The sequence below is a fragment of the Dasypus novemcinctus genome, chromosome 9, assembly GCF_030445035.2.
Source record: "Dasypus novemcinctus isolate mDasNov1 chromosome 9, mDasNov1.1.hap2, whole genome shotgun sequence".
NCBI classification, from domain to species: domain Eukaryota; kingdom Metazoa; phylum Chordata; class Mammalia; order Cingulata; family Dasypodidae; genus Dasypus; species Dasypus novemcinctus.
In genome coordinates, this window is record NC_080681.1 from 78,230,553 (window position 1) to 78,245,166 (window position 14,614).

A 14,614-nucleotide genomic window follows, 5' to 3' on the forward strand; every position below is an offset into this window, starting at 1 on the left:
CCACCAGGCAACAAGCCTGGTTCATACACACAGTTTTCAACTGATTTATTCATAAGTAACAAAAGACAGCCAAAGTTCACCAGTCATTTGATGAAAGTCCAAACCCTGAATATCATTAAGTCTTTAGCTCTAATTTCTAATCTATTGGAATATGGAAGATAGAGGAACAAATTAAATGAAATCCTAAGGAGGCAAAATGACAAAATATAGAATGTGGGACATTCTATAGGACAACTGACATGGTCTCTTCAATATGTCAATGAAATGGGGGGAAAAAGTGGGTGAGGGAGAGAAAACAGTTCAAGATTAAAAGAGATTTAATTCTTTTCACAATGGGTTTGCTGCCAGAACATAGGTATCATGAAAACCATCACTATATCTTAAAGCAAAAATGGGAAAGGAAAAGACTTATATCAATATTGTTATCATTGGATGTGTAGATTTGGGCAAGTCCACCACTACTGGCCACCTGATCTACAAATGTGATGGAGTTGACAAAAGAACAATTGAAAAAATTGAGAAGGTGGCTGCTGAGATGGGAAAGGGAGGCTTTAAGTATGCCTGGGTTTTGGATAAACTGAAAGCTAACCCTGAGTGTGGTATCACCATTGATATCTCCCTGTGGACTTCTGAGACCAGCAAGTACTGTGTGACCATCACTGATGCCCCAGGACACAGAGGTTATTAGAAACATGATTACAGGCACCTCTCAGGCTGACTGTGTGTCCTGATTGTTGCTGCTGGGGCTGGTGAGTTTGAAGCTGGCATCTCCAAGAGTGGGCAGGCCTGTGAGCATGCCCTTCTCCTTACACACAGGGTGTGAAACAACCAATTGTTGGTGTTAACAAAATGGATTCCACTGAGCCACCCTATAACCAGAAGAGATATGAGGAAATTGTTAAGGAAGTCAGCACCTGTATTAAGAAAATTGGCTACAACCCTGACACAGTAGCATTTGTGCCAATTTCTGGTTGGAATGGTGGCAACATGCTGGAGCCAAGTGCTAACATTCCTCGGTTCATGGGATGGAAAGTCACCCCTGAAGACGGCATTGCCAGTGGAGCTATGCTGCTTGAAGCTCTGGATTGCCTCCTGCCACCTCCTCATATCCAACTGACAAACCCTTGCATCTGCCTCTTCAGGACATCTACAGAGTTGGTGGTATTAGTGCTGTCCCTGTGGGCCAAGTGGAGACTGGTGTTCTCAAGCTGGGCATGGTGGTCACCTTTGCTCCAGTCAGTGTTAGAACTGAGGTAAAGTTTGTTGAAATGTATCCTGAAGCTTTGGGTGAATGTCTTCCCATGGATAATGTGGCCTTCAATGTCAAGGACGTTTCTGTAGAAGATGTGCATCATTGCAGTGTGGCTGGTGACAGCAAAAATGACCTACCAAGAGAAGCAGCTGGCTTCACTGCTCAGGTGATTATCCTGAACCACCCAAGCCAAATCAGTGCTGGCTATGCCCCTGTGCTGGACTGGCATGCAGTTCACATGCTTGCAAGTTTGCTGGGCCGAAGGAGAAGATCGATCACTTCATTCGGGTCGGAAGCTGGAAGATGGCCCCAAATTCCCAAAATATGGTGATGCTGCCATTGTTGACATGGTTCCTGGCAAGCCCATGTGTGTTGAGAGCTTCTCTGATGATCTTCGTCTGGGTCATTTTGCTGTTCATGTCATCATGGCAGTGGACAAGAAGCCTACTGGAGCTGGCAGGGTCACCAAGTCTGCCCAGAAAGCTCAGAAGGCTGAATGAGTATTAGCTACAACACCTGCCACCCCAGTCTTACTCAGTGGTAGAAGAACGGTCTCAGAACTGTTTGTCTTAATTGGCCTTTAAGTTTTTGTGTTTTTTTTTAATATATTTTTTATTTTTTAAAAGATACTTAGATTATACAAAATGTTACAATAAACATATAAGGGATTCCCATATGCCTCACTCCCCATACCTTCTCCACATTAACAACTTCTTTCACTTAATGATAACAATGCATCATAAAACCTTGAGAAGAAAAGGAATGTTATGTGGACCATTTGTTTTTTGTGTGGCAGTTTTAAGTTATTAGTTTCTAAAATCAGTACTTTTTAAAATGGAAACAACCTGATCAAAATTTCATCATGGAATTTTGAGACACTTTAAAACAAAGTTTAATGAGAAAAAAAATAGACTTAACTCTGATTTTAATAAACCCACCATAAAATGACATTTTAGGGAGGGGAGCAGAGGTAGCTCAAGTGGTTTAGCACCTGCTTCCCATGTATGAGGTCCTGGGTCAATTTCCGGTACCTCCTTAAAAAAAAGACATTTTAGGGTACAACTGGGGAAACTTAAATATGGACTATTATGTTATTAAAGTATTATTTTTAATGTTAATATGATAATGGTATGGTTATGTAAGAAAATATCCTTATATTTTAGAGATGGCTAATCAATTATTCAGAGGTGAAATGTCATATCTTAGACTTGCTTTAAAATACTTAAGCAAAAATAGATCAATCAAATATAGTGAAATGCTAATAATTGTAAAATCTAGATGAAGGGTATATGTAAAAATTATTATAATTTATATTTTATGTATGTTTGAGATTTTCCAATTTTTCACAATTAAAAATGCTAAGCAGAGGGAAGCGGACTTGGCCCAGTGGTTAGGGCATCCGTCTACCACATGGGAGGTCCACGGTTCAAGCCCCAGGCCTCCTTGACCCGTATGGAGCTGGCCCATGCGCAGTGCTGATGCGCGCAAGGAGTGCTGTGCCACGCAGGGGTGTCCCTGTGTAGGGGAGCCCCACGCGCAAGGACTGCACCCCGTAAGGAGAGCCGCCCAGCACGAAAGAAAGTGCAGCCTGCCCAAGAATGGTGCCTCACACATGGAGAGCTGACCCAACAACATAAAACAACAAAAAGAAAGACAGATTCCCGTGCCGCTGACGACAACAGAAGCGGACAAAGATGCAGCAAATAGACACAGAGAACAGACAACCGGGGTGGTCCGGGGGGGGTGGGGTGGGGAGAGAAATAAATAAATAAATCTTTAAAAAAAAAGCTAAGCAAATGAAAGAAGAGGTTACTATTAATGCTTGGTGTATAAGAAAGGAAATGGGATCATAATTTATTACTTAATTCAGCAGTAAATATATTTATATAGTCATAATAATGTAACCATCAAATATTGATTTCAAAATTGAGAAGATGGGTAGAAGGAGAAATTACAGGGGGAAGAGGATACTGGTTTAAGAGACCTAACTTTTCACCTAGCATAATATAAAGCCTTTAGAAAACAGATAAATCAAGAAAAAGATATATAAGCATATTAAAATTCCAGGAAGCATAGCTTAGAGAGTTAGAAATGTTTATACTTTGGGGAGCAGGACTGGAGAAGAAGGAAGAGGTGAGGCAGGGGATTGCATTTTTCATTACCTCAGAGAGGGATTTGGAAACAAAATCACATACAAGCTTACTTCCCAAAGACTTCCCTTTTTGTACCATGTGGCTTTTAAAATTATATACATTAATTATTTTGATGCAAATGATATTATTTCTAAGTAATGTCAACTGTTACATATTGTTATATCAATTTCCAAAAGAATGTTCACTATGATTAGCATATGACCAAATAAATTAATCTGTCCTAAAATTATATAGGTAAAGGTTTTTAAACTCAGGTACCGAAAAAAGATTACATCACTTCATAATTCAGCATCATAGTGAAAATCCCCTGTGACATACCAAGCTCTAGTCGATACCCCTGGTCATGGGCAGATGGCTCCTTTGAGGCCTATTCCAATTACTTTAGTAGCTTGATCCTTAAAAAGAGATTTTCACAATTTATCAATTCCTTACTTTATTATAATTTACATTTTCATTTACTTTTGCTTACACTCACTAGAGATATTTTACAGCTCAGAATAGTTTCTTTTATATCAGATATCTCTATTTTTATATCAACCTTTAAATCTGGCCTTAAAATAATTTATCAGATATTGTGTTTTTTGAACAAAAAGTGCAGTAGCTATCCTCATGTATTTTGAACCTTTAACTCATTTCTGTTAAATTTGTGTTTTAGATCTAGTACATACAGAGGGGCAGCTTCAAAATGAAGAAATTATTGTAAGTATGTATTTTATAGAGATAAACATTATTTTTAGCGAGCACAAGGTGTTTAAATTTTTAAACCTATCTCCATAGTAGTAGAGTTAATAAATGATATTGTAAGTTCTGTACCTAATCAACCCAACTGAAAGGTTATTCTATAACCTTATAAAATTTAATTATAAATTAGACTCTTATCCATCATAGAGAGGGTGACAGCAAGGATAAAACAATTCACCTTGTTTGTTTTTTCTTTTATTTTGTTCATTCATTCTGAAGTACTTACTTGCTTTGTTTTGCTTTCTTTTATTTAATTCTATGGGCCTTTTAGAATAGAAATTTTAAAAGGTGCAGATGCCAAAACTAGATGTTAATTTAAGCGTGAAAGGACAAGGGAGATTCAGATAAGGGGAACTGGAGCATGGGATCAACAACAAATAAGCCAGAGAGATGAATTGGAAAGAGAACCAGTATTTTCTGACAGCATTCCACTGGGCTTTGCCTGTCAAATGGAATGAATGCCTTTTGACAAGGAAGCTACTGACTGCCTCATCAGGAGTTCCTCTGTTCCTGCTAGTTTGTCAGGCTGTGGCTTTATACAAACACACAAAAAAGTAAAACAACTGAATGTGGATTTTTTAGGTAGTAATGTTTGTTTAATTAAGGTTTCTCTAAATGAGGGTTAAAGAGGATACCTCTTGTTCACTAAGTTTCTGTTTACAAAAACTTAGTAGCTGGGAGCTACTATGGAATCAGTATTTCAGAAGATTCTGTGGGAAGTTGTTTAATTCAAAAAAATTTTTTTAACTTTTTATTTTGAAATACATTCAAACTTACAGGACAGTGGCAAAAATAATACAAACCCCAAATAGGGGATTCTAACCTATCCCCTCCCTCCATCAGGTACCCAGATCCACCAATTTTAATTGCCTCTTTTGCCGTATCTTTCTTTCTAACTTTATTTCTATCTTTCTTTCTATCTGTCTGTCTGTCATCTAAGTCTCTATATATCTATATCTCTATCTTCTGGACATTTGAGAGTAGGTTGCACACATGATACTCCTTGAACACATAATATTTCCATGCACATTTCCTATAAACAAGGATATGGACTTACATAATCACCTCAGGTGCAGTTAGCAAGTTCAAAAATTTAGCATTGAGGTAAAACTTACATTTTGTATTCCAGTTTTTTCTTATATCCCAATGTCATTTTGAGCCTTTTCTCCTTTCTTTAATCCCACCCGCTATCATTATTGCATTTAATTGTCATTATTTCTTTAGTTTCTCTTTCTTTCCTTTTTTTAAAAATAAATTGTGGGAACATATACAACATATATTTTCGATATAAATAATACTAACCCCTCCTAAGCATACCACTCAGTGGGATTAATCACATTCACAATGTTGCAGCACACTCACCACCATCCATTACTAGAACTTTCCCTTCACTCCAAACAGAAACCCTATACTCATTTTGTGTTAACTCCCCATTGCTCCTATCCCCCACCCTGTTAACCTATTCTCTACTTTCTGTCTCTATGAGTTTGCATATTCTCTTATTTTTTTGTGTGGTTACCATGGGGCTTAAATTTAACATCCTAAATCTATACAAATCTCATTTGCTTTGATACCAACTTAACTTCAATAGTATATGCACTCATAGTATGTTCCTGTACCCCTTTGTTTCCCCACCTTTGTGTTGTTCTTGTCACAAATTACATCTTTATACATTATGAGTCCAACTGATTCATCATTACGTTTTTTGCATTTGCCTTTTAGATCCTGTAGGAAGAAAAAAAATGGTTATAACCCCCAAATAAAATAGTATTGTCATTTATATTTACCCATGTCATTACCCTCTCTAGAGATCTTTATTTCTTCATGGGTCTTTGATCTATTGTCTATTTTCCTTTCCTTTCAACCTGTAGAAATCCCTTTAGCATTTTTTGTAGGGTCGATCTAGTGGTGTGAACTCCCTCAACTTTTATCTGAGAGGGTCTTAATCCCTCCCTCATTTTTGAAAGATAGTTTTGCGGGATATAGGTGTAGGAAGTTTTAAAATTAATTACCTTCTCTATCATCAAAATTTGCCCAATGACTAGGGAAGCCAGTGAGGCAAATCGGAAGCAGAAAAACAACTAATTACACTGAATTTTTTCTTCTTATTTTTCTCCATCTTTACCTAATGGGTTATGATTATGGAGATATCTAGTAAGCCTCTGCCTTCTTTGGTATTTTTTGTTTTAGGATTCACTGTGAATCAGAGAAGGTGACAGCATTTATAGAAAATTTGAAAAATAATAAGGGATTGGAAAGCTAGAAATCACTCATGATTTTATTACCATGCCACAAAGCTTTTATTATATTTATTTTCTTCCAGTTGTCAACCATATGTATCCCATTGTTATAACAACAATGTATGGACAATTTTGCATCTTTATATTTTACTTAACTATTATATAATAAGCATCTTAACTGTAATTTAAAAATAACATTTGCCTATTCACATATATATTTAAGTTAATCACCTTCCGCCCTTAGTCATCATAACTAATACTGCAGGGGACATCTTCCAAGTATTTTCCACTGTCACCATCATCACCTTTTTTGGTAATTTTCTAAGAGTAAATTCCGATGAATGAAATTACTGGCTCCAAGGTTATAAATATATGTATAGCTCTTTATACATATTGCTAAATTGCTTTCCAAATAAATTATATAAATGTAAAATTATAACCACCTTTCAGGGTAGTATGTTCTAAGGCATCATTATCCAAAGGAAGCCTTATTATAAAAAAATATTTTAGGAAGACAGTTGACAATTTTTAGCACCACTTGCTATTTTTTATCAAACTAAGGCTGATATTTGACTGTACCGTTATAATGGCTGGCTTCTCTTCTGCATATTCTGTTCTGAATGTATTTAGTGTAATACTCTTGCATCAAACTCCTTCTTTCTGCTAACTCCCTGTTAACAGTTTACTAGGATTACTAAAAGATTCATATTGATTTTCCCCCTACAGGCACATGATGGCTACGCCACTTACTTGAGATTCATTATTATATCAGCCTTTGATCATTTTGCATCTGTGCATAGCATTTCTGCAGAGGGAATAGCAGTCTCAACTCTTTCTTAGTGATTCTAATAAAGTTTCTTTTATGAGTTTTAACAGTATATTTATTTAAACATGAAGCTATCATTGAAATACTTCATTAAAGGGATTTATATCAGTCTGTTTCAGTTTTTATTTTCTCTTCAATATTTGCATAAAGGAATTCTGGTTTCATCAGCCAACAGTGCTGGCACCATGGAGGATATAAGGAAGTTCTTGCCTCAATATACAGCATAATCAAGGAGGTGACTAGTATACATGAAAATATAACTGATAATACATTGCATCCCCATAGCATCTAACATGGTACCCTTCAGGTCTCAGTGCATTCATTTTCTAATGTATTGATTGATTGATGCAAAGGGCTAAGTGAGCAATATAGACAGTAAACAGTATAAAAGTTCAGAGAGAGAAAGTACTTATGGGAAGGTTTTGTTCAGGTAATGGGATTTGAACTGGGCCCTGCAGGACATGTTGTTTTACTACTTCTTTAAAAAAATTTTTTAAATTTATTATTTATTTCTCTCCCCTTCCCCACTGTTGTCTGCTCTCTGTGTCCATTCACTGTGTGTCTTCTGCATCCGCTTGTATTATCAGGTGACACTGGAAAATCGTGTCTCTTTTTTGTTGTTGTGGTTGCATCATCTTGCTGCATTAGCTCTCCATGTATGCAGCACCACTCCTGGCAGCCTGTGCTTTTTTCACATGGGGTGGCTCTCTTTGCAGGGTACACTCCTTGCACATGGGGCTCCCCTACTCCCCTACTGGCGTGGGCCAGCTAACCACACAGGTCAGGAGGCCCTGGGAAGCAAACCCTGTACCCTCCATATAGTAGGCGGATGCTCTATCAGTTGAGCCACATCTGCTTCCCAGTTCTTTTAATTTTATACTCATTTGAAGTCTTCATAGAAAGATTAGAAAACACATAATCCTCTCAGAGCATTCTTTGACATTTTTGGCATATTTTGTAACATTAATATCTATAAAAATTGTTTATTATGTATCAAATATAGTTAGCATTTTACATGCATCATCTTTTTTTGAGCCTTACAAGCAACCCTATGTGGTTAACAGCTATTGAATTTTCAATTTTCTTTTTTTTTTTAAGATTTATTTACTTATTTATTTATTTCTCTCCCCTTCCCCCCCACCCCAGTTGTCTGTTCTCTGTGTCTGTTTGCTGCATCTTCATTGTCTACTTCTGTTGTTGTCAGCAGCATGGGAATCTGTGTTTCTTTTTGTTGCGTCATCTTGTTGTGTCAGTTCTCCATGTATGTGGCACCATTCTTGGGCAGGCTGCACTTTCTTTTGCCCTGGGCAGCTCTCCTTACAGGGTGCACTCCTTGTACGTGGGGCTCCCCTACGCAGGGACACTCCTGGGTGGCACGGCACTCCTTGCGCGCATCAGCACTGCGCATGGGCCAGCTCCACACAGGTCAAGGAGGCCCGGGGTTTGAACCGCGGACCTCCCATGTGGTAGACGGACACCCTAACCACTGGGCCAAGTCCGCTGCCTGAATTTTCAATTTTCAAAGGAGGAAATTCAAATTTAGAGAAATTAGGTAACTTTCACAGGGTCACACAGTAACCACACAGTAGTCTGTAGAGCCAGGATTCAAATCCTATGTCTGGCATCAAACTCTGAGTTCTTATATACCATGCTATGTGGTCTTTCTTCTGTTGCTCTTTGTTCTAATCTTGGATTTGCCACTGACTGTGGCCCTGAGCAAGTCACCTTCCTTCTCCAGGCCTCAGTCCCCCTGTCTATAAAATGAGGAGACTGGACTAAGTCATCTTTAACTTTACTTGCAGCTCTAACCTACTATAGATTGAGACTCTCCAGTCTTTAACCCAATTCACAGGGAATTCCTATATTTTTTCCCTTCAGTGGAACAAGTTTTACCTTGACTTGGTTTAACAGGTTAGGCAACACTTTCTAAGAATTTGTCAGTGACTTAAGGCTAACTCTTGCCTTCTGGTAAACAACATATATAATCCTGGATACTTTTTTTCACATTTAAAATTTTATCATGACCATTTTTTCTGTTAATCAAAATTCTCCGTAGGGAAGCAGATGTGGCTTAACTGGTAGAGTGTCTGCCTACCATATGGAAGGTCCAGAGTTCGAACCCAGGGCCTCCTGGCCCCTGTGGTAAGCTGGCCCATGCGCAGTGCTGCCACATGCAAGAAATGCCATGCCATGCAGGGGTGTCCCCCACATAAGGGAGCCCCATGCACAAGGAGTGCGCCCTGCAAGGAGAGTTGCCCCGCACACAAAAAAGTGCAGCCTGCCCAGGAGTGGCATCACACACATGAAGAACTGATGCAACAGGATGATGCAACAAAAAGAGACAGATTCCTGGTGCTGCCGAGAATGCAAGCAGACACAGAAAGAACACACAGCAAATGGACATGAAAGCAGACAATGGGGGGAAGGGGGAGAAATAAATGAAATCTTTAAAAAAAAAAAAAATTAAAAAGAAATTCTCTGTAAATACCTTTTTTTTTTTAAGATTTATTTTTTATTTCTCTCCCCCCCACCCCAGTTTTCTGCTCTCTGTGTCCATTCACTGTGTGTTCTTCTGTGACCGCTTCTATCCTTATCAGCGGCACCAGGAATCTGTGTTTTTTTGTTGCGTCATCTTGCTGTGTCAGCTCTCCGTGTGTGCGGCACCATTCTTGGGCAGGCTGTACTTTCTTTCACACTGGGCAGCTCTCCTTACCGGGCACACTCCTTGCACGTGGGGCTCCCCTACACAGAGGACACCCCTGCGTGGCAGGGCACTCCTTGCGTGCATCAGCACTGCGCATGGGCCAGCTCCACATGGGTCAAGGAGGTCTGGGGTTTGAACCGCGGACCTCCCATGTGGTAGGCGGATGCCCTATGCATTGGGCCAAGTCCACTTCCCATGAATACCTCTTTGGTTATATACTATACAATTTTCCATCATGAGGATGTGCCATCACTTATTGAGCCTTTATAAACAATGGTAAATTCCCACTTCTGATGAGAATGTGAAATGGTATATACATATATGAAAAGGAAATCAGCAATGTCTAGAAAATTACGTATGCATTTATCCTTTGATCCAGAAATTCCTATACCCAGAATTTGACCTAGACTTACACAGGCAAAAACAGAAAATAATATACAACATTATTCTTTACACCATTGTTTATAATAGCAAAAATTTAAAACTGCCCAAATGTCCATATACCCTTACAATAAAATATTAGCAGTCATAAAAAGGAATAAGGAATATCTCTGTAAACTGATATGGAGTGATCTCTAGGATTTTTTTTTTCATTTGAATTTTTAATTATTTTTATTTTTTAAAGACTTTTTTAGCTTTATTTTGTACATTTAATAATTGAAAATATAAACAATCATTTAAAAATAAAGAGGAAATACAGTTGAATAAAAACATACATTTCTAAATTAATTGTACTGATACATATAAATTTTATGTTTTTGAATTGTACAATATGTTACACAATATATTGTGTTTATATTTTGTTCATAGTAATGCAGTCATACAGTATTTTTCCTTTAGTGTCTGGATTGCTTTACTCAATCTAATGTTCTAGGATATTGTTAACAGTGAAACAGAAAAATATAGAAATTTTATATAGACTACTATCTTTTGTGTAAGATGAGTATGGATAAGAATATACATACATATTCTTATATTTGCAGAAAAGAAACACTGGAAGAATAAATTAAAAACTAATACAAATGATTTCCTGTGGGGAAGGGAGAGAACAGGGTGGGACAGACAAGGATGAAAGTAAGACTTCTCTGAATAGACTTTGTTACATCGTTTTAACTTTGAGAACATAACTAATATATCTGTGATGGTTTGGCACTGTGTGTACCCCAGAAAAACATATTCTCAAACTTAATCCAGGGAAGTCGACGTGGCTCAATTTATAGAACATCCACCTATCATATGGAGGGTCCAGGGTTCGAAACCCAGGGCCTCCTGACCCGTATGGTGAGCTGGCCCATGCACAGTGTTGCTGCACGCAAGGAGTGCTCTGCCACCTAGGGGTGCCCCATGTGCAAGGAGTGCACCCCACAAGGAGAGCCACCCTGCATGGAAAAAAGTGCAGCTGCCCAGGAGTGGCGCCACACACACACAGAGCTGACACAGCAAGATGACACAACAAAAAAGAGATGCAGCCGCCTGACAATGCAAGCAGATGCAGAAGAACACACAGCAAATGGACACAGAGAGCAGACAACAGGGAGAAGGGGAAAGAAAGAAATAAAATAAATCTTTAAAAAAAACAACAACAAAAAGCTTAATCCATTCCTGTGAATGTAAACCCATATAAGTAGGACAATTTGACGAGGTTACTCCAGTTAAGGTGTGGCCCAGGATGGATTTATATTTTATTTTTTAAAAGATACTTAGATTATGCAAACGTCACATAAAAAATATAGGGGATTTCCGTATGTGCTGCTCCCCACACCTCCCACATTTTCCCACATTGGCAGCATCCTTCATTAGTGAGGTACATTCATTGCAATTGATAGCACATTTTGGAGCATTGCCACTAAGCACGGGTTAAAGTTTACATTGTAGTTTACATTCTCTCCCACCCAATTCTATAGGCTATGGCAAAATTTATAATGGCTTGTATCTGTTGTTGCACTCTCATTCAGGACAATTCCCAAGTCTCAGAAATGCCCCTGTATTACACCTATTTTTCTCTTTCCCTGCCCCAGAACCTCCAGTGACCACTGCCTCCACATCAATGATATAATTTCTTCCATTGCTAGAATCACAGCAGTGTCTATAGTAGAATACCAGTAAGTCTACTTTAGTCCATAGTTCATTCCCCGATCCTGAGGATTCTGGGATGGTGATGTCCACTCCACCTCTAATTGAGAGGGGGCTATGATCCCATAGAGCTGATGTATGGGACTCTCTAGCTTGTAGTGTGGACTCTGTCAGTTCCTTGGTATGGTAGTTGTCCATCACCACCTCCATGTTAGTTGTCCTGGGTAAGACCAATGAACTGGAGAGTAGGTGTTGAAACTCCATTGAGATTCAGGGCCCAGCTGGCACAGGGACAGTCCAAAGATTTCAGTCTCTTGGACATACACCTACCAACTCTACTACTAATTATAGGTCCAAATAGAAGGACAGGGGAGCCATATGTAGGGAAACCACAACTGAGCCAAATCAAACTCTGTCACATTGGAAAGCATAAATGGGCCCACTGACAAGGCACCAAACTCTGGATGGGTCTTAATCCTATTACTGGAGTCCTGTAAAAGAATAAAATTCAGATAGGTAAAGAGTAAGCCACAGGACGCAAGAAGCCGAAGGTCAGCTAAACCAGGAAGAGAAGAGAGAGGTTGGGAGATGTTGATATGTGCCTTGTCATGTGGCAGAGGAGCCCAGCCCCAGAATGCCAGTCTTTAGGAAGAAAGCATCACCTTGATTTGAAATTTTTTCAGTCTCAAAACCACGAGCTAGTAAGTTCCCATTGTTTATGACAATACATTGCGTGATAGTTGCTTCAACAGCCAAGGAAACTAAATATCCCCCCCAAAATTTTTTTAATTATCTTTAAAATTTGAAAAAGCAACAATAACAACAGAAATTAGTTAATCTAACTTTATTCCAGTAATATAAGCACAAGCAAAAAGATGATTATTTGAAGTGGTATTAGAACATAGTATTTTGTCTATGGAGTCTTAGTGAAATATATTCTAATGATGAGTAGAGTTGCAAGGAAATCTTTGGCTTCATTTAGTTCATTATTGGAAGTAATTTGCTTTCTTTTGAAACTCTTAATATCCCTTAGTTGTAGGATAATGCAAATAAGCAATTATGTTAATCTGATTAGGAGTGAAGAGTAATAGTTTAAGAGAAAAGAGATACAAGAATAAATTCAGGGGACAGGCAGAGACCGTCTGGAAGGCTGTTCTGGGACTTAGGAAACCAGGAGAAGGCTAGACACCAACCAGGAGAGAGAGGGCAAAGAGAAGGAATCTTGGCTGGCTGGAAAAATCCCGTGAGTAAAACTGCAGCAGCAGCTGCTGGCATCCATTTCCCTACCTTTGGAGCAAACAGAAGCCAATCCTTTGGCTCCTGGCAGGTGGCTGGGGACTGAGGGTTTTGCAGGGGTCCTCTTCCCCATGAAAGGGGAGAGGGAGAGACATAGCCTACTGCAAACTCAAATTTTGGCCAGCAAAATTGGGGATTGCACACTTCCAGACTGGTAGGGACACGCCATTGTTTGCCCTAAGAGTCAGCAGGGAGCTGAAGATAATTTGCCTTCTCAAACACCCACCCTACTGCCCTAGACTGGTTGCTGAGAACACGGAGGGAGGGTGCTGCTGGTCAAGGGAGAACAGCTTCTGAGAAAGTTTGTTTGCAGGGAGGTGCGGCCTGCCCTGAGGACATTGCTTCTAAACTGTCCACTCAGGTCACAGTGAATGCATTCCCCCTAGCTTCTGGGGTCTGAGCTGAGAGGTTTGTAAAATTGATAATAAAATTTAAAAATCGATAATTCCCAACTACACTACAAAGAAAGTAGATGCAAATTAATAAAATCAGAAATGAGAAGGGGTAGTTATGACTGACCACACCAAAATGAAAAGGATAAAAAGAGGGTATTATGAGAAACTGTATGCCAACAAATTAAACAACCTAGGTGAAATGGACAAATTCATAGAAATGCACAACCTACAATGAATTATAGGAATCTCCAAGAAATACAGGAACTCAGCAAACCAATCACAAGTAAAGAGATTGAATCTGACATCAAAAATCTTCCAATAGAGCCAAAAAATGTAACATGGGACTGTATAACATGGTAAAATCTCATGTAAAATGTGAATATGTATACTATTACGTATATAAGACTGTTTTTACAAAATATAAACACAAACTACAGAGACAGAAACATAATAGCAGCTATGCATGCCAGGAGAAGCTTTGAGAGATTGAATGGTGATAAGTTTTTGTCAGTCATTATTATTAGAATAATGAAAATGCTTTAATAATGGTTGAAGTGATGATTGCACAACTATGTGATTATACAAAATCCATTGATTGTACATTTTGGATGAATTTATGCTTTATTAATATTTATGTATTAATAATATATATCCATAAAATTGATTGGTTAAAAAAGAAAAAGAGGGAAGTGGACGTGGCTCAAGTGATAGGGCCTCCACTTACCATATGGGAGGATCCGGGTTTGATCCCTGGGGCCTCCTGGTAAAAAAAAAGAAGAGAAAGTGTGCCTGCATGGTGAGTCAGTGCCCGTGTGGTGAGCTAGTGCCCACGTGGTGAGCCAGTAACTACACAAGTGAGTCATGCAGCAAGATGATGACGCAAGGAAAGAGAGACAAAGGGGGAGAGTCAAGGTGAAGCACAGCAGAGACCAGG

The 14,614-nt window shown here is 38.8% G+C and overlaps 1 protein-coding gene and 1 pseudogene across 7 annotated transcripts in view; both read left to right on the forward strand.

Moving 5' to 3' along the window:
• Positions 1-14,614, forward strand: part of IFT25 (intraflagellar transport 25) — a 124,856-nt gene that overhangs the window by 55,664 nt on the left and 54,578 nt on the right. For 6 of the 7 annotated variants that reach the window (XM_004448861.5, XM_004448860.5, XM_004448862.5 and 3 more), the window contains exons 5-6: positions 4,061-4,104; positions 7,113-7,252. In XM_004448861.5, coding sequence (XP_004448918.2) covers positions 4,061-4,104; positions 7,113-7,226 — 158 coding nt within the window. In that variant the 3' untranslated portion in view covers positions 7,227-7,252. Of the gene's footprint in view, positions 1-4,060; positions 4,105-7,112; positions 7,253-14,614 lie in introns of those variants that run through there. The other variant, XM_071217431.1, reaches the window with a different exon arrangement.
• On the forward strand, positions 392-1,752 carry LOC105747405 (elongation factor 1-alpha 1 pseudogene; annotated as a pseudogene).